The sequence below is a fragment of the Rhamphochromis sp. 'chilingali' genome (assembly GCF_963969265.1).
Source record: "Rhamphochromis sp. 'chilingali' genome assembly, chromosome: 6".
NCBI classification, from domain to species: Eukaryota; Metazoa; Chordata; class Actinopteri; order Cichliformes; family Cichlidae; genus Rhamphochromis; species Rhamphochromis sp. 'chilingali'.
Window position 1 is genome coordinate 20232861 of NC_137933.1, and position 26134 is coordinate 20258994.

Genomic DNA, 26134 nt, shown 5'->3' on the forward strand with positions numbered 1-26134 from the left:
CGTGGCTGTCTGGAGCAGCGTATGGTTCGGAGACTGGGGAAGCCGCGGTGACCCGCAGTCTCTGGTGCGCTGCAGCTAACGGATCCCTGTCTGCAGGAGCAGCAGCAGCTGGAGTCTGGAGGAACTCAGCCTGCATTTTATCAAGCCGGCCTGGATGGCAGGGACACACTGGTGCAAAGATTGCCGAAATCACAAGGTATTAGAGATAAAAAAAAAAAAGCCACATGCTGACTGCTATTTGTTTTGGTTTCCTGACCACTGACGCCATCTGTAAGTTTGTGAAATTGGTGCTAGCTATAGCAGGGTTAGCTTTAATGTGAAGTGGCTGCGTGTCAGCGAGGCTAATCTCTGTAGCTGTGCCCGTCTGCACGTTTACGGGCTAACGTTAGCCTGCTAACCAGACCCCAAGTGTAAACTTGGCTGACACAACTTTGAGTTAACCGCTTTTTTTTAAGTTGCCGCACTGCTTGCGACTTTTTTCACCACCGTCCTTGCATCTTCTCTGCGGTTAATATCACAGCGCAACTGCGTATGTTCCGTGCTGCTTAAATCTGCAATTCCAGGGAAATCCCAAGCAGGGAAGTGTCAAACTGGATGTTTAACAGCGACGTAAACGTGTTATACATTTCCCCCTTGCAAAAATGTGATTAATCGATAATAAATTAAAGGCACTTAAACTTTTCGCAGTCACTGTTAAAAAAAAGGCTTGTACAAAAATATCAATAGGCTCCTGCCAGGAGGAAGTCTGTCTGCTATTTCTGGAACTTTCTTCCTCCAGCATAGCTGAACTTTTGTCACATGTATGCCAAAGTCTTTTTAATGCCTCCAGTGTTTACCGAGAGTTTAAAAAGTTTCTATTTATTGATGGAAGTTGAGTAAAAATCAAATCCACAGATGTTTTAATGGGACCAGTATGTGTAGTGCTACTGTTACCTAACACCATATTTAAGTTACAGTTTATCCTAATAAATACAGGGATACTCTTGGCTTATGTTTGAGGGTATTCTTGTATATACAAATTATAGGAAGGGTTTATGAATTACAGCTCTATAATTTATAGTCTCGTTTTTGTTAGTGGACAAAAGCTGTGGACAGATACAGGCTGTAAATGCTGTAAATAGTAGTGCTCGGCCAGATTGCAAATTTTGGTATCAATCAAATATCAAGTAAATACAGTGCAGGTATTGGAAATATCAATATCAATACTGATATTTTTAGCCTACAAGGCAGCTTATGGAGTGGACCTCAGTGTGTTATGACTTATGAGTTAAGTATCATCATAGCAAATTGAAGCACTTGATTTTTTTTCTCACTTTTCACAATAATTTGGTAACAAAACACACCTTTCATCTTTTCATGCATATTAAAAGTGGAGTTTTTTTGTAAATGCTCTAAAGCAGGTCAGCTTCTTGTGTTTAAAAGTTCAATAGGTTATAAATACAATGGACGTGGCAGTCAACACAAAACGTTTCAGACATTTTTCATAGTGCATGTTTGAGGTGTTAACCACCATTGCTATTGATACTATTGATATTTGGATCAGTGCTCCCAGTTCTAGTAAACCAACAACAAGAGGTAAAAGCAGCTTGTATTATTTAGAATGATTTTATTTAAGTTTTTTTTTTTTGAGGCAATAAAAAATGGCAGTAATATCTTAATATCTATAGTTAGTATGATAGTTTTCATGAAACCGTGGATTTAACTCTGAAAACCTGCACTTGAGTTTCGTCTTGACATGTCTAATTTCAGATCTCTTGTGGTGGCGTACAGCGCCAGTAATAAAACTGTGTCATCCCCCAGTACTAGGGCTGAACGATTATGGAAAATAATCGAATTGCGATTTTTTGCCCCAATATTGCGATTGCGATGCGATATGCGATTATTTTTTAAGGTATTTGTCTTCTGTATTATTAAACAAAGACAAGCAATACATCATATAGTATGGCCAATACTATATTACATTAATTTTAAACTGTTCTTTCCTGGAAGACAGACCTCTGTTATGATGACATGAGGTGATGCATGAATTGATGACTGACATTTTTATTTAACTTCTTCAATCACAACAGTATATTTGAACATACACAATAGTTTATTTTTAGCTTACAAACATCTGAGCATAAAGTGCTGACAAGGAACCCTGGTGTAAACATTAAAATGAAAGTCAGTACAATGTGCAGATTGCAGAAATATACATAAAAAAAATCAGTGGCTTTACCACACTCAGTTTTTCGACATCTGTGAACTACTAGACAGTCATTCAATTAAAAAATAATATTAAATAAATAAAACTAATAAATAAAAAATACACACATCTTACTGATCTCTGCAGTCAGTAACATTACACATAAAGTGCAAACATAATAGCAATTGTATAAACACACACACAAACACGCCTTTAAAATTTAAAGGCGTGAAATTGGACGGTCTAGCCTTCTGAATCAGAAGGCTAGTTCTGATTAGCGTCACCGCTGTCTCGGTGGAGTTTAATAAACTCGGCCGTCTGCTTCTTGCTATCTAAAATATAACCAGACACTGGTGTAAATTCTCGACTGTCTCATACTTCTGTTTAATAAGTTTTCTGTTTGACGTTTAGTCAGCTGTGTGAAAACCAAGGAGGAACCCACCCGGGGGATTAATAAAGTTTTATTTTATCTAATCTAATAACTTTAATCTCAGCCAAACCGATTTACTCACGAACAAACAAAACACTGAAAAAAGCCCAACAATAACATTTTTAGGTTGTCTAAGTGACTTATATATTACGTTTAACCCGAGCAGCGAAACTCCGCGGTGATCTGAAAATGATGTGCCGGGAGTTGTGCCGTTCTCGGCCGCATCAGTAACCCTCGAGCTCCCGGCTAGCTGTCGAGCTGGTGGGTAGCAGACGCCTCTGAAAACGTCGAAGCACTTTTGCAAATATGGGATATCTTGATAAACCGAGTAGATATTTGATGTTTACACAACTACTTTCTCGCCTGAAAATATGTTAAAAGTTTATTTTGTGACCCAGAAAGATTAGTATGAGTAATTTTAAAACTTAGTAGCGGCCGCCATTGCTGGAAACTGGAGTTTGGCTGGGCCGCGCTATGAATTCTGGGATATGGTAGTAATTTGGACAGCCTTCGGCACGTCGCTGTGACGTAATCGGTCTACAAATGCGGCCTCAGGAGGATGCAGCCCATGAATTTGGACATGTCCAGAGTATAATCGCAGCCTTTGTGGTTAGAAAATTGCACTTGATCATGTCGCGATATTATCGCAAATGCGATATATCGTTCAGCCCTACCCAATACTTACATACACAGTATATAGTGTATACTGGTCCTGGTTTACAGTGCTGGGCAAATGTCTAAAGTCACCTTTCATTTCTAAATATTTTTCCACTTAAATACTAACACAAATGGAAATATAGGAATAGTTCTCCAGGCTTCCTGAAAGACATTCAAAGCTCTTCTTTGAATGTTGCTGCTATTTGTTCTGTTTGTGTTTGTGTGCTTTTTTTCTATCCAGGTATGCTGTTACTTCATTGGCAGTGTGTTTGACATCATTGTCATGCTGAAAGAAATGGAAGGTGTTGCAAAACAGACACTTTCCAGGTGGCATTGCGTTAGGGCTGCTCAATTAATCGAATTTTAATCACGATTACGATCTGGGCTTTCAACGATCATTAAAAATGACTGAGCCGATTATTAGCCCCTCCCTCATTTATCCGCGACCCCTTAAAGGCCGGTCCGTGAAAATATTGTCGGGCATAAACCGTCCGTGGCGCAAAAAAGGTTGGAGACCGCTGATTAAGAGGACCCGAAGGAAGCTCGGAAAACTAAGCAGAAGTTATTTGGAGAGGAGAGTGACTGCCGTTGGTTGAAAAGAGAGGTTAAAAAAACTTCAGTGGTGTTGCACACTATTTTATATTATTTTTTAAAGTCATTGTTAACCCTTTAAATCCGGTCAGAGCAGCACGCTCCGTTTTGTGTAACTATTTTTAAATCCCTGTAGAACCTGAACCGCGTAAGCTAGCGCAATAATTTGTTTTGCATATGAAACCGGAGGAGTTGTACTTACATCTGATGTCATCAGCTTGTCCTCGGTCACGGTTTCCTTCCACATAAAGCTTTGCAAAAACTGCATAAAAAGCGCTTGCAGGAACAAAAACATAATATTCCAGAAACACGCTTTACCGATCCATCAGCTGTTCGTAACACTTCCTACGTTGGTCTGGGATATCTATTGGACTTGATATCATTTCCAGTAAGGTCTGTGTGACGTCATCATGAATAATATAAAAGAATAGACGTCAGCGCGAACTTTTGCATTTGTAGTCTTTTGTGTATGTAGTTTGCCATACATACATACATAAAATGTAGTCTTTTTTACTATCAGGGCCTCAGGGCCTATACTCGTCTTTTTAAAAGTTATCTTTGACTTTATGACTTTCTGTGTCGTTTCTGGGATGCTTAGGACTCATATTGCACTGCTGGAAATAGTTTATTTTGATGCATATGCTGCTTTTTTGCAAATTTGCAGTATAATATTCAGTATAATATAACTGTCGCATGTCCGCCATTTCCTGGCCGAAAGCAGAAGTGACGTCATTTTCGCGGAAATTGTAGTTTTTTACTTGTAGGCCTTAAAAACCTCTACTGGTCATGTGTGACTTTTCTGAATAGTTTCTGGGATGCTTAGAACTCAAATTGCACTGCTGGAAATAGTTTATTTTGATGCACCTGCTGTTTTCTTTGCAAATTTGCATCATAGGATTGTTTTTTCGTTTTTCCTGCAGTATATAAAAATTGGTGTATCTCCAAAATAAAACTATGAAGACACTCAAAATAAATTTCCTGTTGTTGTAAACTATTTTTTGCAACTTTTTTGTATTTAAAGTTTTGAGGGATAAGCCTCTTAAATTTCTCCAAGTAGAAATATATGTAAAAAAAAACAAAAATGATTTTCAATTTTTTTTGTAGTTTATTGCACTTTTTTGCAATTAATGTAGTTACTATGGACTTAATGCATACATATTATTAAAATATGGGCTATAATAGTTGTATAGCAACTTGAAATGCTCCCACAAATGGCACTACAACATGTAAAAAAATAATATAAGCTCTGGCGGACTTGGTTCTATAGTAGGTCTTAAAGGGTTAAATAAATATCGTCAAATAATCGAGATCTCAATTTCAGTGAAAATAATCGTGATTATCATTTTTGCCATAATCGAGCAGCCCTACATTGCGTGATGGATCAAAATCAGATGGTACTTCTCTGCGTTCATAATCCCATCAATTTTGACTCCCAACACCACTGAAACGCAGTTCCAAACCATGACAGTGTTTTACAGCTGGATATAGACACTCTCTGTTTAGTGTCACACTCTGTTCTGATGAGGATTTGAACCAAAACTTAAATATCTGGATTCATCGCTATATTTTACTGTCACTACTTGTCCAGCCAGTTAATGTGTAATTACATACTTCAGCTTTTCCGTTTCCTTTACACTGAGGTCATTTCTGGTGAGCCTTCAGTGAACAGTACCGGGATCATCTTAGGTCCTGTGTCAGGTCTTTGGTGTGTGTGTTTTTTTTTCTTTCTTTTTTTTATATATGTCTTAAAGACATTACTCTTTGGGAATAATTTCTTTCTTTCTTTCTTTCTTTCTTTCTTTCTTTCTTTCTTTCTTTCTTTCTTTTTGAGGACATGATTTTTAGATACTGTTCCATCCGTTATAGACAGTTTTTAGGCCTCCCACTTCTTCTTTTGTCCTCCACTTGTCCAGTTTTCTCAAATTGTTAAGGATTCTCTTCATACCATACTGAGATATGTGAAGTTTTACGGTATTAGGTCTGTGGGAATCACCTTCCTAGTGCAAAAAAACCAAACAAACTTTTTATGCTTGGCAAACTGTGAAATCTTTGTTGTTTTTAGATTCTGTTAAAGAAACTGGAATAAAATTTTGTTTTTTTGGAACTGACTAAAGACATAATTTGAAATTACTTCTGGTTAAAAGTTGTCCGATATGTGTAAACAGAACACTTGTTAATCTCTTTTTATGCTTCATAGGTCAGTGTTAATTGGCTCCAAAAAAAAAGTCCTATGAAAATGTTAAGGGTCAAGAACTGGGCTGAAAAAATGAGTGGACACATTTTGAAATAGCTTGAGAGAGCCTGGCTTCCTTTGAGCGAAATAAAAAGAAATGAGGGGTGACTCAAGATTTTTTTCACAGTACTGTGTGTGATTTATAACTTTTAAGAAATTGTTCCATGGAAATAATCGCTGTTCTTCAGAAGGATGTTTGTAGATTGTGTTTCAATCTTTCTGTTCATTTTTCATTTTATTTTATTATAAAAATTAAAAAAAACTGCAGCAGAAACACCAATTCCATCTACTCAGCTGCAAAGATTAACCGTTTTGAAAGGTTTTAGAAGTTTTCAGTTTAATTATATGTTTTTTTTGTTGTTGTTTTTTTAAAAGTACATTTATAAGCTACAGAGAAGACCTGTTTTTGTTATAGTTTCCTTCCTTTACAGAATTACTGGTTGCAAGTATTTTTCGGACCTTGGAACGGATGAAAGGTGGACGTTACTGGAGGCCCAGCTGGGCTGTAGCGGCTCTGTTTATCCCGGTTGCCCTGCTGATGCTGACCTCCAGGGGGGCATCGAGCAACCAGAAGATGACACAAACAGTTATGGCTCATGCGACGGCCACAGCTGCAGGACCAGGCCCCAGCCTGACAGATGACCTCCCAGGCCTCCAGGCAGTAGCAGACTTCTTAGCCAGTGAGCGTGCTCATATTTGGCTCCTGTCTCTCGTGGGCTCTGTTGCTGTAGGCCTCAGTGGGATTTTCCCCCTTCTTGTCATTCCCATTGAAGCTGGAGCAGCCCTCAAAACAGAAGGTGAGAGAGACGATGTGCAACATCAGTATGCCTGTGCATTATTTATATTATAACATGTATTTTATAACTGCAATGATAAACCTGCATAGACATTTACCATATGTGACGCTATGCAAGAGAAGCCGATCACACATATTTGTGTAGGTGAAACAATAGACAATGCTGTGAGGGTCATTTGGCATAACAAAAGCTAGGGTGCACCTGTTTTAATGGGCTGCGTTTGTGTCACTGTTTCATGTTCATGCATCTGACAGTGAAAACAAACAAAACACACATGTAAACAATAACACAGTTGGCGGGACTGTAATTGTATTAAATATAATCAACATGCACACAGAATGAAGACAACAGATGGTAACCCTTGTCACGCTGGATGTTGTTAACCTTAAACATAAAAAGATTTCTCTTGAGCTAACATAGCTATTACAGTAAAGGTCGCCCACTGAGTCTTCAGTTGCTCTGATGTCGAGGAATGCATGAGCAGTCTTGTGTTTGGTCTTGCAGCCAACAAGAGAACATTTCGTTTTATCATTCTTTCTTTGAGGGCACACTAAATAATTGCTCTGCGGGGCTTTATGGCATTGCATTGTTACTTGGTGATGTAAATATGGAAGACCTCAGTCACATGGGTGTAGAGACTGCTTGGTGACCATCTGCCAACCAAAAATATGTGTATTCTCATAAAAGTTCGCCGACCAGTCTGGGCATTCCCTAGAGGGTTATTTGTCCCTAGTTGTCACCAATTGGCCAAAACTTTTAGATTTATAATCCTTTTTACTTGCTCAAAAATACATTTGACAATAGTATAGTCAATAGTCAACATAAACCGAGATGGCAGTGTTTTAAAGGACAAGAGTTCAGACTTCAAATGCTTGTAGTGAATCAAGGAAGTATGTTACAGTTACAGAAGTCTGACCTGGCATCGCTGATTCTCAAAGCTTCTTACAACGATATAGCTAAAATCTCCAGATTTCCAGCTGTTGAATAATAAATCCCGGTATGATCAACAAGTAGTTCTGGTCAGCCTCTCCTAAACCCAGCTGCACATTCCTCATGGTTTAATGTGAAGGGTACTCAAACCTTTTGGAAAACTGCTGCTTCCTGGTAAACAGATCGTCTCCTGTGGTGACCTCATGATAATGATTCCACCCCCCTGCCACGAGGCATTAAAATACCATACTGAACAGAAAGACTCTCAAACTGTCAGTCTAAAGGTCACCCAGGTCCACACCAAATAAAAATGAAAGGAGAAATGCCCGATAGGCGGGAAAATGGAAGCCGGACCAACAGCTCTGTGAGGCTGCACTGAGGCACTGTGATGTTTAGCACCTTAGTCGTAACTTATTCACGTACCGACATTTTCTAATTGGAACCAAAATTTTGTACATCTGAGACTAATAGATCTGGCACTACTTGTGCAGTGGATTTTCAATGAGAAATACTGAGTTGTGCAGTCACATGCAGTATTTTCCTTGTTTTGGACATGGCAGTGGAAAACGACATTATCAGTAAGTGATGTCCGCTAGATATTTCAAGATATTAGTCATTTCTGCCCTGACAAGAAAAGACTTGCAGCGCTTGTGGCAGTGAGTGGTGTTGAATTCTAGACACATTTTTGTATGTTGCATTCTCGTTTGTGGTTGTTATTAAACGAAGGGTCTCGATACATGTGCAGCATTGTGCCAGTGGGCCTCGCACGCAGTCTACAAGAGAAGTTTCTAGATTGGAAATGGTGAAAATGCATTACATCCTCCCCCAGTCCTGAGAGCAGAACCAATTACGTCAGAGCTTATTCATTATTTAACATTTCACCCCATTGCCTGTTTAGTACCAGGCATTAGTACCCATCCCTGGCAGGCAGTAATGTACCCTTACAATACCTGCCTGTAATTTTAACCAGTTAACATATGGTTGAAGAGTGAGAGAGGTTTTTACTGTTGAGCTTCAGTAACTAGACATGTTATTGTAGGTCAGTCTGAGGCCTCTTTCAGGTGCCCCACCCTAAAGAACGTGGCAGGCCAAATGTGTATTTTAGGCTGTGAGACATTAGTCATTACCAAGGAAACTCCTCAGGAATAAAAACAGGGCGCGTGAGTAAGCATGGTTAATATTAGTAAGGTGAGCCAGAGATTCTCTTGTGTATTAATGTCTCTTGTGACAAAATGATTAGTGGAAAGTGGAATCAGTTTGTGCTTGTAATTGTAAACCAAAAACATGAAAATTGTATAAAATTATTTATAACTTTTACTCTGCAAAATAATTGTTACCTTGATATTTTGTGTGTGTGTGTTTTGTCAGCTGGATGCCACAAGCTGAAACAGCTCTTGAGCTTTGCTATTGGTGGTCTCCTGGGTGATGTATTCCTCCACCTACTTCCCGAGGCTTGGGAGCTCTCTGGCTCTTCAGGTGGGTCTCCTTTCCACCAGTGCCTTCACCACCTCTATTCAATTTGACCTATTCTTCTATAATTGCTAATAATGTTTACTATCATTGTAATATTTAGACACCAGCTTGCTTTCACTGTTAACAGTCTGCTTCTCCTGAAGCATCTTATGAAGTGTATTTGCTCTCTCAGCCTTATTTGCAGTCTGTTTGCTACCCTTCCAGCTGGTAAACAAAACCACTACATGACACAAGGCTTGTGGGTAATCATCGGTCTGCTGGCCTTCCTGCTCCTGGAGAAAATGTTCCCAGACCAAGACAGCCCCAAGAACTCCACTTCAGTTTCTGACCTGAATTTTAAATCGACTGTAAGTATTTCTGCTGAAATGCTGCGTTTTCAGAAGAATATGCTCAGTGCTGCGCACACACATGTCAATACAAGCCTTCACATATTTATCTTTTCATTGGTATGCTTGGTGCAGAATGCATTTGTGTTCAGTCAGCATAATTCTGCCAGTTTTTTTCTATGACTGAAACATCACATGACGCTTTCACCAACAGCTTGAGATTTTGGGAAATATGCACATCGGCATTCTTGTTCAGTGAGAGAGAAATAGCCATCTATCCATTTTGTGAGCTATTTGACCAAATCGGGGACAGATACTGGACAGAATTCAAATTCACATCTATAGCCAATTTAGAAGCATCAGTTCACCCTGGAGGATCTGGGAAGAACCCCAATAGGCACAGAAAGAGCAAGCAAAGTCCACACAGAAAGCTAACGATGCTAACAGCATCACTGTGCTGTCAGAGATGGATTTTTATGTCTTCTCTTTAATTTGCTCATTTGTAAGGATTTGTATATTGGACAGGGTCATTGTTGCCAGTTTTCCAGCGTTGTATTTAACAGGCTAACAAATTACACAAACACTGCTCATGTCCGCACTACTATCAGCACAGAGGGGAGGACAGCTACGTGTCGTACAGCTGAGTAATAGGGTTATGATGATCAAAGTGATTTGGGGTAGCTTGACAGTCAGGTCAATTTTTATCTCATTTCCAAATTGATGCTTCATATTAATATTGTGATTATTCTGAGATTCATGATCAATTTAATCTGCCAAGCTATGCTTTCGTGCTGCACTTTTACATGTAAGTGACGCTCCCAGCAGATGTGACTGGGTCTGGACTTCTGCGCACTTTGAAATTGGTGTGTATGTGGTGCAGCTACACTGATCCCTCATACCTATCATCAAATGAGAGACAACAGGAGGATAAAACTGACTTTTGGACTGATTTTAAAATTAGAGCATAAGGTTGTACTTGCACATACACTTGTGTATCTGGACCCCTAATTAAAGAGCCGAAAAATATCGTGACTCAACGTTGTAGCTCTTTATCTGATATCCAGCTACTTATGTTCACTAATTAGCATTTATTATTATGGTTGGGTAAATCCCTCAGCTTATATCAGTGTGCAAACATTTCTTCACGCTGGACGTGAGAAATAAACTCCCGTTGTGTGTGCGTCCCTTTTTCATCCGTGCACTTCTTTATTTGCACGTCTGGGCCGCACATTTTTTCAGAGGTTGGATAGCACTACTATAATGATACGTTCCTCTGGTGTCTGGCTGCAATGCCAAACAGTGCTGTGAAAAAGTATGTGCTCCTGATAACTGGTTGTGCCACCCTTGGCAACAAGAACTGCAATCAAGTGTTTGTGGTAAATAGCAATGAGGAATTGTAGCTCACTCTACAGAATTGTTTTATTTCAGCCACACTGGAGAGTATTCGACCATGAACGGCATTTTTAAGGTCACACCAAAGCATCTCAATTGGATTTAAGTCCAAGATTTTGACTAGGTCACTTTTTTTTAACTATACAGAGGTAAACTTGCTAGTGTGTTTCAGATCATTGTACTGCAGCATAACCCAAGTGCTTGAGCTTCAGGGGATGAACTGATGTTCGGAGAGTCTCCTTCAGGATGTTCAGGTGGAGAGCAGAATTCATGGTTCCAGCATTTATGACAAGTCATCCAGGTTATTCCAAAGTTATTCCAGCTTCAAATGTGACACGAGCCTTTGTGTTCTTTTTGCCCAGCAGGGTTTTTTTTGGCTTAGAACTTTCCTGTGGATGCCATTTTTGCTCAGTCTCTTTCTTATTGTTCAGTCATGACCTCTGATCTTAACTGCAGTTCTCTAGTTATTGTGGCTTTGTAACTCTTTCCAGACTGAAAGATGTCAATGATTTTCTTTCTAAGCTGCTTTCTGAGCTATTTTGTCACACAGCATCTATACAAGTGATTCAACAGTTCTGGCATTAATCTGGGCTGGGTGGGGCCTAGTGGAGTTGAAATCAATTTTCCACAAAATGTGGTTAGTCAGAATTAATAATTTAACAAGGGAGATCAGGTTTGGATAGCTTTTTCCCCTAATAAATGAAATAGTAATTTTAAAACCGCATTATTGTAATGTAATGATCTTAATTATGTAAGCATGACAAATGTGCAAAAACAAGAAATGAGGAAGGGGCAAATACTTTTTCCACAACACTGTTGGCCGTTGGTGATTCCACAGAGCCTCATGGGAGGATAAAAATAACCCACCCCTCCTGAGTCATCTCATCAGAAATCAGAAATCATTTGCAGAAATCAGACAATACAGATACCGATGTATCTGGGGTGATAAATTTGGGCATATGTGCATGAAAGCAAAGTGAGTGTCTGCTCTGTCTTTGTGGGGGGAAAAGGTAGCTTTGGATTTTTTTCCCCTTTTATAGTAAACAACATTATTTAGAAACTGCACTTTGTGTTTACTTGTGTTATCTTTGTCTAATATTTACATTTTTTTGAGGATCTAAAACATTTAAGTGTGACAAATATACAACAAAATAGGAAATCAGGAAGGAGGCAAACACATTTTCACAACACCTTATATGTGTATTCATCTGAATTCTGCCTTTACCATCCCCTGTAGGTAAACATATATGTTTACTCATGAACAACCTCACCTACATGAGACGTGGCATTTATGTGCACTGGTTTAAAAAACAACTATTTATAGTTATTATTTAAATATCTATAAATGAACTATTAACTTTAAATACTGTAGCATTCTTAGTTGTTTAAGTTTATTGTTTAGGGGTTGATGGAGATAATATAAAGTGACAAACACACTGGCTGATAGCAGTACGTTTGTAAAGGCAGCCTCATTCCCTTTCTTATCTTTCTATTGCTATTGAGGGAGAAGATTGGAGTCCATGGCTCAGCTCCTCCACTGGTGTCTATTTATAGCGCTGGGGTGTAGCAGCTGCTTTAGCCATTTGAGTGTCCAAAGGATAATACTCAACTTATAGACACAGGCAGCAAGAGACGGGAAATGAGAGAACGAGAAGGTGGTTATAGGTGTTTTCTCTGATAATATTGTGTGGCAAATCTTTCCATAGGAAGCAAAAAGTATAACAAGCTGAACTAAATTTCTTTACTCTAATTGGGTCAGTGTTTAAGAAGAACGAACAAACGCGTGGAGAGCCTCAGAGTCAAATGGAAAATGTCAAGATAGGATTTTTATCACTTTCTGGCTTCTTAGGTCATTTTGAATTTCTCATTAGGCAAAACTCAGACTATTTGGCACCGACAGTTTAGCTCCAATCTGTTGGAGGAGATTGATAACCCCCCAAAATTCATCACGCTTTATTACTTCCTCATGCTTCAATCGTACACATGGAGCAAAAATTTCCTTTCGGCGACCAGCAGTCAGCAGCCTATTTCCCTCTCATTTAATTTGACTATCAGTTTAAATGGCAGCGTAAGTGGTTTCTGAATAATGGGACAAGGAAGCTGGCTGTTCTCGGAAAACAAACCCTATAGCCTAAGATGAATGGTTCTCGCTCTCTCGTTCTGTTTTGTTTATAATATGAAAATGTAAACATGATGGAGCGGCAGTCGAATTTAAAGGAGATTTAGTTGTTTCTGAGAAAACAAATGAAAAGTACAAACGACTGCTTATTAGCGCAAATGTAAGAAGGTCAAAATATAATGAGAATGTTTTACCAGCTGTTAAGCTGCCTGTGGGTGAACTGTTTGACACACGGCAGGAGCAGCAGTAACATGACTGTTTACTGCACTGTGGGATTCAGGCATTACCATTTCCTTACTGTTTTGACCATAACTGTATTTTAAATGAGGTTTTTTTTTTGTTTTTTTTTAAAGTTCTTGTTGAGAAGATGTGTTCATTTGTGCGTTCTCCCCCCCTTCCGTTTTCTTCCTCCACAGACACAGCCTAATTCAGTTTTCAGTGGAAAAGCAGTGGTATCACTCAGTAACAGGCACCATGCTGAGTCATGGAAATCCTCCAAGCAGAGTTTGCAGGAAGGATCAGAGAAAATCAAGGTAAGGCTGACAACCAAAACATATCCCGGTTAACAAAAAGACAGAAAATGATGAAAGATGGGGGCATCACTTGGGGTAAGAATTTGACATGGTTTGCTTATGTAAGAAATACATTTAAAGAAAAAAAAATTTACTTTCTCCAACTGAGTAATAAATAGCAACGTAGTTGGTTCAGTGAAACCAGGAAGAGAGACTTGCATAATCAGTTCTGCTGTAGAACGACTCTGTTGTGGGTCCTTTGCAATGCCTTTTTCTCTAACAATTTTATTTTTTAGGGTATAAGCTACATTTTAAAATGTCTCATAAGCTGGTTGGTAACATAAATAATGGGTTAATTCAATATAAAAATGTTCATATAGTGCCCGTTCACAACAATAGTTATCTCATCGTGCAATGGATTGTAAAGATGCACAACCTCAAGCGTACAACGATTCCTTATGAGCAAAACACATGGCGACAGTGGGGATGAAGAACTCCTTTTTTGAGATCTCAGCCAGAGCCAGGCTGAGTGAGGGTCATTCTAAGGGTGAGAGAGGACACAAAGGAAAGTTCACAGTCTTATCTGCGCAGTGCCTTTGTTTTCATACACACATGGCGGAAAAAGCATAGCGGCGAAGGAGAATGAGAAGGGCAAAAGCGGATCGTTGAATGAAACAGATTAACCAGAATTGTTTTTTAAAAACGTGCACTTCAGTGATGTGGAACTGGTTTCGTTTTTGTCTGTCAGATGGCAACCAAAGCAATTTTTTTTCTTTTTTTTGTAGAACATGCAAGCAGACCGTCGTTATTTCCGGTCCGCTTGCATGTTTAACCAAAAGTGCCTTTTGGTTAAGCTGTCAGCGAAAAATTTGCATTTGCACTGTTAAAAACAGCTGTTTGTTTAAGTGAAAATAAAGTGATGGGGATTTTTTGCACTTATAAAGTTGTGGAGTTGTGAAGTATTTTGTCTCACATCAGTTATATCATTATCGCAAATTTTCAAATATATATTGTGATAAATATTTTTGGCCATATTGCCCTGCCCTACTTTGAGGTGTGTGAAGTATGATGGGACTTGGTTATTTAGGTTTCAGATCCTTATTTAAGAAGGGGGCAATGAAGTGTAGCTAATACAAGTTAGTTTTGGGTGGGTTTCCCAGCTGGGGTTTGCTGAGTGGACCATATCCCTGCTCATGGCTATAGCATTCATAGTTGCCTCAAAGCTGGTCCTCAGTAATGCACCAGCAGCAACTATTATAACAGGTATAATTATTACAAAATGTATTTTTCTCCTAAATAAACCCTTTTAAGGGGGTGTTATGGCCCCTTGTAACACCTATTGAAATTGCAGTGAAAGTGTCTTAAATTACATGGTTGTCCTCACCTCACGAGGTGTCTATAGAGGAATTCTTAGGATGGCTTGGGCTGTGTTTTCTTATTAATTTGCTAATTGTAATAATTTAGGTATAACTACTAATATTCAGCCAGGTGATGATTCTAAATTGGCTGTAGGTGGAGTGTGCAAGGTTGTCAGTCTTTCTTTGTTAGCTTTGTGATAGACAGGTGACCTATGTGTTAGGGCTGCTCGATTATGGCAAAAATGATAATCACGATTATTTTCACTGAAATTGAGATCGCGATTATTTGACGATATTTATTTAACCCTTTAAGACCTACTATAGAACCAAGTCCGCCAGAGCTTATATTATTTTTTTTACATGTTGTAGTGCCATTTGTGGGAGCATTTCAAGTTGCTAAATAACTGTTATAGCCCATATTTTAATAATATGTATGCATTAAGTCCATAGTAACTACATTAATTGCAAAAAAGTGCAATAAACTACAAAAAAATTTATATCGTTTTTGTTTGTTTTTTTACATATATTTCTACTTGGAGAAATTTAAGAGGTTTATCCCTCAAAACTTTAAATACAAAAAAGTTGCAAAAAATAGTTTACAACAACAGGAAATTTAGTTTGAGTGTCTTCATAGTTTTATTTTGGAGATACACCAATTTTTATATACTGCAGGAAAAACAAAAAAAAACAATCCTATGATGCAAATTTGCAAAGAAAACAGCAGGTGCATCAAAATAAACTATTTCCAGCAGTGCAATTTGAGTTCTAAGCATCCCAGAAACTATTCAGAAAAGTCAAACATGACCAGTATAGGCTTTTAAGGCCTACAAGTAAAAAACTACATTTCCGCGAAAATGACGTCACTTCCGGTTTCGGCCAGGAAATGGCGGACATGCGACAGTTCGCGCTGACGTCTGTTTCACTGTGGGAAGTGTTACGAACAGCTGATCGGATCGGCAAAGCGTGTTTCTGGAATATTATGTTTTTGTTCCTGCAACCGCTTTTTATGCAATTTTTGCAAAGCTTTATGTGGAAGGAAACCGTGACCGAGGACAAGCTGATGGCAAAAGATGTAAGTACAACTCCTCCGGTTTCATATGCAAAACAAATTATTGCGCTAGCTTACGCGGTTCGGGTTCTACAGGGATTTAAAAATAGTTACACAAAACGGAGCGTGCTGCTCTGACCGGATTTAAAGGGTTAACAATGACTTTAGAAAATAATATAAAATAGTGTGCAACACCACTGAAGTTTTTTTTTTTTACCTCTCTTTTCAACCAACAGCAGTCACTCTCCTCTCCAAATAACTTCTGCTTAGCTTTCCGAGCTTCCCTCGGGTCCTCTTAATCAGCGGTCTCCAACCTTTTTTGCGCCACGGACCGGTTTATGCCCGACAATATTTTCACGGACCGGCCTTTAAGGGGTCGCGGATAAATGAGGGAGGGGCTAATAATCGGCTCTGTCATTTTTAATGATCGTTGAAAGCCCAGATCGTAATCGTGATTAAAATTCGATTAATTGAGCAGCCCTACTATGTGTACCTAGAGTGTACCTTGCCCTATCCTGTGACAGCTGGGATATGACTTCACCCTCAGTCACAACCCTGTATTGGACATGGTGCGCCCTATCCAATTCTGTCGTTTAAAAACTGACTGCAACAAGAATGATATGTAGTGAAAGTGGACCAGTTTTCTTTTTTTTCTTTCCCTTTTCAATAAGCTTCTTCTTTACCTTTTTCAAGTATGTAAATATTTATTTGCACATACTTAAATCGTGCGTAAATGCAAAAGCAATGGGGTGCCATTCGCAGCTTGTATACTTGCACCAAACAGATTGTGCTGCTGTTTACACATATAGCGTATGTATTAAAGATTTTAAAGGTTAGTGATACCAATTTAATATCTGATCAAATGTGATCCCATACATAAGGGTTTCCACCAGTATATGACCAGTCTGATGAATACACTGGGGAGGTGTCTGTCTGTCTTTATGTGTTTTTGTGTGTATATTTAACCTACCTTGATTTGTGAAAATGGGTAGATCACAACTGAGCTAAAAGTATAAAGTCATAACTTTTTGTAACTAACTTTTTTTAAAATTTTGTTTTCCATTTTGTGTATAAAGTTTGTTTGGTGGCGGTATACAAGCCGGGAATTGGACCACATTGCTTTTGCATTTACATGCAATTTGTGTATGTGCAAATAAATACTGGGATCCTTGAAAAGACAAAGCAGGAGCTTACTGAAAAACAAAGCTGTTTCACTTTCCCCACATATCATGCTTGGAGCACTGAGTTTTTTGAACCAGGGAGTGTTTAGTGACAGCATAATAAACAATTTATTTTTGGAGACGGTAACAAGAAAGTTGGCAGAGAAAGTCAAGAGTTAATCACCAAAATCTTTTTATGTGTTATTATGTTTAGTTTATTCGTTCGCAGTGGCGTGGGTGTCAAACATGTGTTAGATAAGACTGAACTTTGGTCGGCCAGAGCTCCAGAGAAGAAATTAAAAAAACAAAAAAAAATCTGCTTTATTGCACCATTAAAAAAAATGTGTTGCAAGAATAAGTCACATCATGGAAAAATTTCACCAAAGTCAAATTTGGAGACATCTGGACATAACCCAAGGCCTGTTCATGTGTTTGTTTATGGTGAGATTAGACTGACTAAATGTGGAAAAACACTGAGACACTAAAGACACTGAAATTGCGCTAATTATTTTCTAGATGTCTCGAGCATTTAGTCAACTAGAAACTATTTTTATTTTCCAGAATAGTTTTTTTTTAGTTGTATGTGGTCCACAAAGTAAACTTTGTAAACATCTACACTTTACGTCATGGATGTAATGTTGCAGTGGAGTTCTGCCGAGGCTGTGCTGTAACAGAAGTGATCCATTCCTGCTGTTTTCTCAGTTCTGACTAATATGCAGTAATGTGACTAACAGTGACATATGTGTCATGTGTTCTGTGTCACAGATGAGTGGATACCTAAACCTACTCGCCAATTGCATTGACAACTTCACCCATGGGCTGGCAGTATCTGGGAGCTTCCTGGTTAGCAAAAAGGTAAGATAAGGTGACACCTCTTTTGTAGTTTACACACAAAAGCCAACAGCTTGTCCTACATCTAAAGTACTCTGCATGTAATATTAGCAGCTTTGCTTTTTCAAGCTCAGGTGCTTGCTCTTTATTTTGCTCTTGGTTTCAGATGCAGTTATTATTTTGGGTCCAGCAATAACTCAAGCTCTATGTGTGCTTTATGCCAGCTAACCAATATGGCAACAGAGCTGTGACAGTCTCGAAAGTGTGCTTTAAAACAGTGGCGGCGCCTTGTTTTAGTTTATCTGGATAGTTTTGTGCTGAAAATATGCAAATTCAAAACCACACTGATTCAGCAAAGTAGTTTTGTGAGAATGTGATTATTCACAATTAGTCTCCTGCATGCATATTCATGAAAGAACTCCTGGTTTTACAATATAATTGCCGATGTTCCCTGAAGTTGCAGTCACATACTGACAGTTGGTTACTGTAAATACAGTGCAGTAGCTGATGCTGGACTCTTTTATAATTATAATGGAAGCTTTTCAGATACTGTATTTGAATGTTGACTGTCGAGTAGCAGCCCCTCAAATTCTGTTTCTTGAACAAGAAGCAATATTTGTCTGAAGACACACATTTTACTCTGTTTTCATCGAACTGGCCCTGACAAGTGAAAGTGCCGTTTCTGTCAGTGTAAAAACATTTAACTAAACATTTAATTCCTGAGTGATTTTAATATAAGTAGGGGGGAAAAGCTTAAACATCATAGTCTATTCACTCCTTCCAGTGGGCCAGATTGGAGCCTTTGTTGGGCTGATTCTGGCCCTCGGGCCTTATGTTTTACACTATACAAGTATAATGTATACTATACAAACTATACAATGCACCGAAATATTTTCCCCTTCACGATTTCTTAATTTGTCACACTTACATGATTGATTGATTGATTGGTAATTTATTTCAACATGTGAACAATATACAAGTACATTTAGAAAAGAAATGAGAGAAAAAAATATATATACTATACAAATTACATACAAAAAAACATTCTGATTAATTTACATGTTGAAAGGGAGTGGGAAGAAGTATACACTTATTTAATCCCACCCCTGTCCCATAAATTATCAGTGAATATTTAGTCAGCTTCCTTACTGATATAATTTGTAATAAAAATAGTGAACAGATTTCTGATATACTATATACTATAATATCACATCATGAATTTTTTGTTTGTTTGTTTTTAAATAGAGACATTCACTTAATTTAAATATTTTCCTTTTCTTTATAGATCGAGAAGATCATATTTTTATAACTCTTTTTGAACAGTTTTATGTTTGGACATTGCTTTAATTCCATATTCAGTTTGTTCCATAGTTTCACTCCTTGAACAGAAACACAAAAGCCTTTTCTTGTAGTACGTACCTTCATTGTTTTGAAGTTACAAAAACCCCTTAAATTATAACTTCCTTCTTTCAAAAAAAAACATACTCTGAATATTACCTGGCAGTTCTTTATTTTTTGCTTTGAATAGAATTTGTGCTGTTTGGAATTTCACCAGATTGTCAATTTTCAATATTTCAGACTGCAAAAATAGTGAGTTTGTATGTTCCCTATAACCTGCATTGTGGATGATTCGAATTGCTTTCTTTTGAAGAGTAAAAAGTGAATGTAATGTGGTTTTATAGTTATTGCCCCAGACCTCTGCACAATAGCTTAAGTATGGTGAAACCAGTGAACAGTAGAGAATATGAAGTGATGTTCTGTTGAATACCTGTTTTGCCTTGTTTAGTACTGCAATGCTTCGTGATACTTTGGAATGAATATATCTTACGTGAGCTCTCCAGTTAAGTTTTTCATCTATTATTACCCCCAGAAATTTATTTTCACTGACTCTTTCAATATCAACACCATTTATTTGAATCTTTGCATTTGTATTTAAACTACTATTTCCAAATAACATAAGTTTAGATTTATTCAAATTTAATGATAATTTGTTTTTATCAAGCCAGAACTTCACTTTACTTATTTCATTAGTCATATCCTCCAATAAATTCTGCAGATCATCACCAGAGCAAAAAATGTTTGTATCGTCAGCAAAGAGAACCATTTTTAATACTTTGGACACTTTACAGATGTCGTTAATGTACAAGTTGAAGAATTTTGGACCCAAAACTGACCCTTGGGGTACACCACAAGCAATGTCCATACATAAGGAGCAACCACCATTTATTTTCACAAACTGCTTTCTGTCACTTAAATAACTCCGGACCCAATCTAAAACTACCCCTCTGACACCATAACGTTCCAGTTTTCTTATTAATATATCATGATCTATAGTGTCAAATGCCTTTGTCAAGTCTATGAATAACCCAGCCACATATTGCTTTTTGTCTATGGAATTTGTGATGTATTCTATTGAATCTAATAGTGCCGATGATGTTGATCTGCTTGATCTGAATCCGTACTGACTCTCAGTGAGTAGTTTATGTTTATCTATAAATTTTTCCAGTCTGTTTTTAAACAGTTTTTCAAGAACTTTTGAGAATTGAGGTAGTAAAGAGACAGGCCTGTAGTTTGTGAAATGGTGTTTGTTTCCAGATTTGTATAGAGGTATAACTTTTGCTATTTTCATTCTGTCTGGAAATCGACCAGTTTGAAATGATAAATTACAGATGTATGTAAATGGTTTTATAATAGCCTCAATGACTCTTTTAACCACTATCATATCAATATCATTACAATCCAAAGATTTGTGATTTTTACATTTTTTGACAATTTCAAGAACTTCATTTTCATCAACGGCTGTGAGAAACATAGAATATGGATTTCTGTCAATCAGTGTATCGGGTTTTTCCTGTGCTTTCCCAGGATGAGTGATTGTTCTTGCTAAATTTGGTCCAGCAGTTACAAAGAATTCATTGAGACTATTTGCCACAACATCCATATTGTATTCTTCATGGTCATTACAAATGAAATACTTGGGATAGTTCTTTTGTCCAGTCCCACATTTTATAACACTGTTCAGGATTTCCCATAATCTTTTATTATTATTTCTATTTATATCTAATTGCTTCTTATAGTATTCCTTTTTACTAAATCTAAGTATATTAGTTAACCTATTTTTATATCTTTTGTATCTGATTTCAGCATCTTTAGTTCTCGTTCTTAAGAACTCTCTGTATAGAGCATTTTTCTTTATACATGCATTTTGCAGACCTTTTGTTATCCATGGACAGTCCATATATTTCTGTTTCCTACTATATTGCTTTATTGGACAGTTGGTATTGTACAGTAATGTAAATATTCTAAGGAATTTATTATAAGCACTATTAACGTCCTGTTCCTGATATACTTCACCCCAGTTTTCCTTCAATAAATCTTTTTTAAATGCATTCATTCTTTCTTCTGTTCTTACTCGTCTGTACTCTTTTTTACTGTCCATTTTATTGATCTTGTAATTCCTATCATAGATTGTAAAAATTGGAAGATGGTCACTTATGTCGTTAATCAGGAGTCCACTTACAGTCTTATTTTCAATGTCATTTGCAAAAATGTTGTCTATGAGAGTTGCACAATGTGATGTAATCCTGGTAGGTCTAGTAATTTTAGGGAATAGATTCATACAGTGCATTGTGTTTATAAATTCCTCAGTGGTTTTATGTTTATTTGGGTTTAGCAAATCAATATTGAAGTCTCCACAAATGAAAACTTTTTTGCGAGCTATTTCAATAAATGTTTCTTCTATCCAGTCTTTAAATGTCTCAATACTACTACCTGGAGCTCTGTATATACAGCTAATGATTACATTTTTACTTTTTTCTTTACAAATTTCAACTGTAATACATTCTAGTACATTATCAATCACCATCGTCATCTTTTCCACCACATTAAATTTCAAGGATTTGTCCACATACAAGGCCACTCCTCCTCCTCCTTTGTTTCGCCTAGTTATAAATGTGAATTCATAACCCTCCAGTTCAAAGTCTCTTCCTTTTTCCATATTGATCCAAGTTTCTGATAAGGCAATGACACTAAATAGATGTGAAAACTGGTTAAGATATTCTTTGATATGACTAAAATTAGCATAGCGACTTCTACAGTTAAAGTGGATAATTGATAATTTATTCTCAGTTTTAATCCTCTGATTGTAGTCTTTATTTGTATAGTAGCAGCAATTGTTATTGTTAGATGAGAAAAAGTTCTCATCATGATTGAGGTATGATATGTTACTTTTGGTGATCTTTTAACCTGCTTCACTTTGCAGGTATGGCAAGTGAAACTGAGTGGTTAATCACAAATAATTCAACCACCTCGTAGCTTTTTCCCCCACTTGCATAAATAAAATCATCGTCTAAAAAGTGTTTTGTTTTTACTCAGGTTATCTGATGTCAAACGTGTAAGTGTGACAAAAATGCACCAAAAAAAAGAAGTCAGAAAGGGGCAAATACTTTTTCACAGCGTTATAAATACATGTCAGTGGTTTGTTATTGGAACCTCAGAGGAGGAAACATCAGACTCAGTAACATAATGTCCACTGAGTGTGGGTAAGTGTGAATACAAAGTTGGTTGTTTGCACTTCAAAAGGTTGAATAATAAATACTTTAATACAAAATACAATAATAATTATTCCAAACGACGAAACAGTGTCTGAAATTGAAGAAATATACGGCCTCGGCTTGTGGGAGCAGCCTTTGAGTTGGTGCATTACGGTCTTATTGAAAAAATCTGCACTCCAAACTGCAGTAACATGAATTTGTATCGCTTCAGTAAGTTATTGTATATTTGTAGCAGTGGGATGGGAGTCCAGCTGGAGAGACATAAGGCAAGCAGCGTGAACTATGGATCCGTGTGCCAGAGAGGAAGTTAACTCAATGTCTCAAACATGCACATACAAGACATCTCACCAGTGTCTTCTGTTTACTCGTTGTGCATTTAGCACAGTGTAAAATTAGCAATTTTTTTCATTCACACTGGTCTATGATCGTGCTTTCAACATATTTATTTTGAGAATGAAATAATCAGGACTTTATAAATTTGTCAACTTCCCTCAGATCAATGAGGTCTTGTTTCAAAAGCAGGTGGTCATTGCTGCTATTACTCTAGCTTTTTAAAGCCTAAACCAGCTTAAGTTACCTTCACTGTCACTTGACCTTACTGATGTATGAACTACATTTTTTGTTTCATGAGATTTTCATTTTTCCTTGACTGTGGCTAAAAAAATTTAAGCTCACTTATAGTGATCTGCTGAGATTTTGTCTTCCCTAATTCATGCTAAAAACAAAACAAGAAATAATTGACGCATACCTGACTCAGTTGTGGTTTTCTTTAGGCTCTTTGTGTAGGACAAAGCAGCACTAATGATACATTTCTTGCAGGTTGGGTTCCTCACCACCTTCGCAATCCTGCTCCATGAAATCCCACACGAGGTGAGGATCAGAGTTGCTGCTAAATTGTACAGTTTACTTTGCTTAAGGCGTATCGGAAGAATGGAAGTGCTCTAGTGTTTGTAAACACGCTGAATGTTTACCCATTTTTTTTATGTGGGTAACATCATCTGCAGGTGGGGGACTTTGCCATTCTGCTGAGGGCCGGGTTTGACAGATGGAGTGCTGCTCGCATGCAGCTGTCTACAGCACTGGTTGGGGTCCTCGGAGCTTTCTTCGCTCTGTGCGCTCAGTCACCAAAAGGCACAGGTAGGATGGGGCCAATACACAACACACAAGCAAACACATTATTAATAACTGGAGTGCATTTTACAGTCGCCATGTTCAGTAAGAAGACTTTCATATTGTGCCTAGAAAATGCCAGTAGCTGGATATTGCCTTTCACTTCTGGAGGCTTCCTCTATATAGCCCTGGTGAATGTAGTGCCCGACCTTCTCGAGGAATCCAGTTTCAGGTATGATGGATGTTTATTAAAGAAGTCCTTTATTAAAGTGCTTTTACTGCTACTGAGGAAATCAACAGCATTATTCTCGGGGTCTAACCAGCATGTCGAATGGATTTCAAACAAGAAGAATTATTTTAAATCACATGTTTGTTTGTTTGTTTTTATCTGTTTTAATAATTTGCATGTTTTCACAAACAGATGTTCATCTGTGATTGGTATTGCCGGAAACCGAACGTCCGGCTTTGACTCACACCACATGTATATTTATACACATCTTTATGTGTTCTTTGGCAATAATGTGAGCCAAGATGGATTAATACATGGGACACCAGCATTTACTATCAAAACAGCCAGAGTGGGGTTTTGTTTGTTTATTTGTTGTTTAACCTAAAATAAATCTGCATGGAAAACATGCTTCAGCCTAATATAAAGAAGCCTATCAACATCACAAATAGGTTTAAATATTGAAATCTTTTGACACACCTAACTGCTTTTAGTTGCAGTAGCATTTTATTATAGCAACATCTTGATTTTGATGCGTATATGAAATTATAGAACTGAAATAACAAATTACTTTATTTTTTTTATAAGTGTGAAGTAAAAGGAAAGCATATATTAGCCTTTTTATGGGAGGGGGGTTAGGCTAGCTTTGTAACAAAGCAGCTATTTAAAGCTCTGCAGGACAGTTTCAGTCCTACCTGTGTTTGTGCAAAGGAATTAGAATAGAGGATTGTAGGAGTGGTAGTCATTCTTATGATGGGTAATGGACTCCTTGCCATGGCATGAGCTTATCAGTCCTTTGGTTGCACACCCTTAAAACAAATGGCCATTTTTTTATTCCCATGCTCCATATTAATCTAGTTTTTGCTCGAGGCCACAGGGGGAGACATTGGAGATGGCTGAAAGAGCCAGTGTGTAGTTTGTGACCGATCGTTTAGTAGAATAAAACTTAGCAAGGAATGGAAAACTGGCTCTGTGGTTTCAAAAAGGGCAGATGGTTTCCTTTAATGTGCTCAAATTAGTCTCAATGTCTAAAGTTTTATTATCTTTTTGTTTGCTTTTCCAGACACTCCCTGATGCAGGTACTGCTCATTTTCTGTGGCGTGGCTGTCATGGCTCTGCTCTCTGCCATTCTCGACTGCTAATGGCGGAAACACCCTTTTTGCCTTACCAAAAACTAAAACTTAATAGCGGAGCAACATCCTGTTCTCCTCATATCTTTTACCTGTCATATATGTTCATAGAAACTTTTGTGTGATGCTTAAAAAAACGTCTGACAGAGCATTGGCACCTTACGGATGGACGACTGTCGACGGAACAAATGATGTGGACACTTCAAAATGTGCCAAACTTGGATCGTTTGGAGTTCTGTTACCAAGTTGTCTTTTGTTGAACAGATAATCATGATGTTTTGCACATGTATCTTTACACGGGTACGCCTGACGTACCTGGTCAGAACAAGTATTACCGGCCCTGTACAAGGACCTCCCTCTTTATAGTGTATTCAGAGCTACATTGTTTAAATGTTTTGTGTGTTGTTACTGCTGCCCATCTTCTGTTTCTCATGTAGCTGCTGCGTATTTATTGAAAACGAGAAAACGGATTCATCAGACGTGCACCACATTGTCATTTTGCCTTGTTCAGAAATAAGTGCCAAGAAATCAGGACGGTTTAACGCTTTAAAGTCGGCTCCTCACCAAAGTACACTCGATATGCTTTTATCTCCCTAACATAACACAGGCTGCACCTTTTGTCGAGCAGAAGTCGGGGCTCGTTACAAAGCTGTGCCGGCGCCGTATACTTGACTCTGACAAAGTTGAAATTAGTTCACGAGGAAGAAGATGATTGGTATGGTTTCATATTTAGTTTTCACTAACAGTTTTGTAATGCTTAAGACACATTTTTAGAAAGTTAACCATGCAGATGTTCATGTCATGTTGTTAATATAAAGTTTCCACCACTGAATAAAATCACCAGTAAATTTCCAGCATCTCTGTTTAAAGAAGCCATTTTATTTTTAACTTTAAGCACCATGCTTTAGCAGACAAGAGGAAGCACTGGGACACATGATTCAGTGGATTTGGGGATATTTTGACTGATAGAGTTGTGCGCGGGTGCTGAGACAGTGCGACGTGTTCAGCTGACCTTGTTGTCCACCGTGAGCATAATTTTACTGCAAAAGGTCCTTTGCCTAAAATGTCATATG

The 26134-nt window shown here is 37.8% G+C and overlaps 1 protein-coding gene across 3 annotated transcripts; it reads left to right on the plus strand.

Moving 5' to 3' along the window:
* slc39a13 (solute carrier family 39 member 13) lies at positions 1 to 25912 on the plus strand. Of its 3 annotated transcripts, none has more exons than XM_080885630.1 (10): positions 1 to 196; positions 6512 to 6893; positions 9192 to 9299; positions 9501 to 9643; positions 13550 to 13666; positions 17977 to 18066; positions 23415 to 23465; positions 23600 to 23732; positions 23838 to 23937; positions 24995 to 25912. In XM_080885630.1, exons 1-10 carry the CDS (start codon positions 155 to 157, stop codon positions 25071 to 25073), a joined length of 1245 nt encoding a protein of 414 aa, XP_080741756.1. In that variant the 5' UTR covers positions 1 to 154; the 3' UTR covers positions 25074 to 25912. The 3 variants fall into 3 exon arrangements, with proteins under 3 accessions (XP_080741756.1, XP_080741757.1, XP_080741758.1); XM_080885631.1 differs by having other exon boundaries at positions 6528 to 6893; XM_080885632.1 differs by lacking the exons at positions 23415 to 23465; positions 23600 to 23732; positions 23838 to 23937; positions 24995 to 25912 and adding an exon at positions 20172 to 23378.
* Positions 25913 to 26134: the final 222 nt, after the last annotated feature.

What these genes read in the sequence shown, in the direction of transcription:
- slc39a13 (XM_080885630.1), top strand. Translation starts at nt 155, where the DNA reads ATGGCAGGGACACACTGGTGCAAAGATTGCCGAAATCACAAG. An exon ending in ACCTGAATTTTAAATCGACT is followed by an intron (nt 9,644 to 13,549) that starts GTAAGTATTTCT and finishes CTTCCTCCACAG; the next exon opens with ACACAGCCTAATTCAGTTTT. An exon ending in AAGGATCAGAGAAAATCAAG is followed by an intron (nt 13,667 to 17,976) that starts GTAAGGCTGACA and finishes TCTGTGTCACAG; the next exon opens with ATGAGTGGATACCTAAACCT.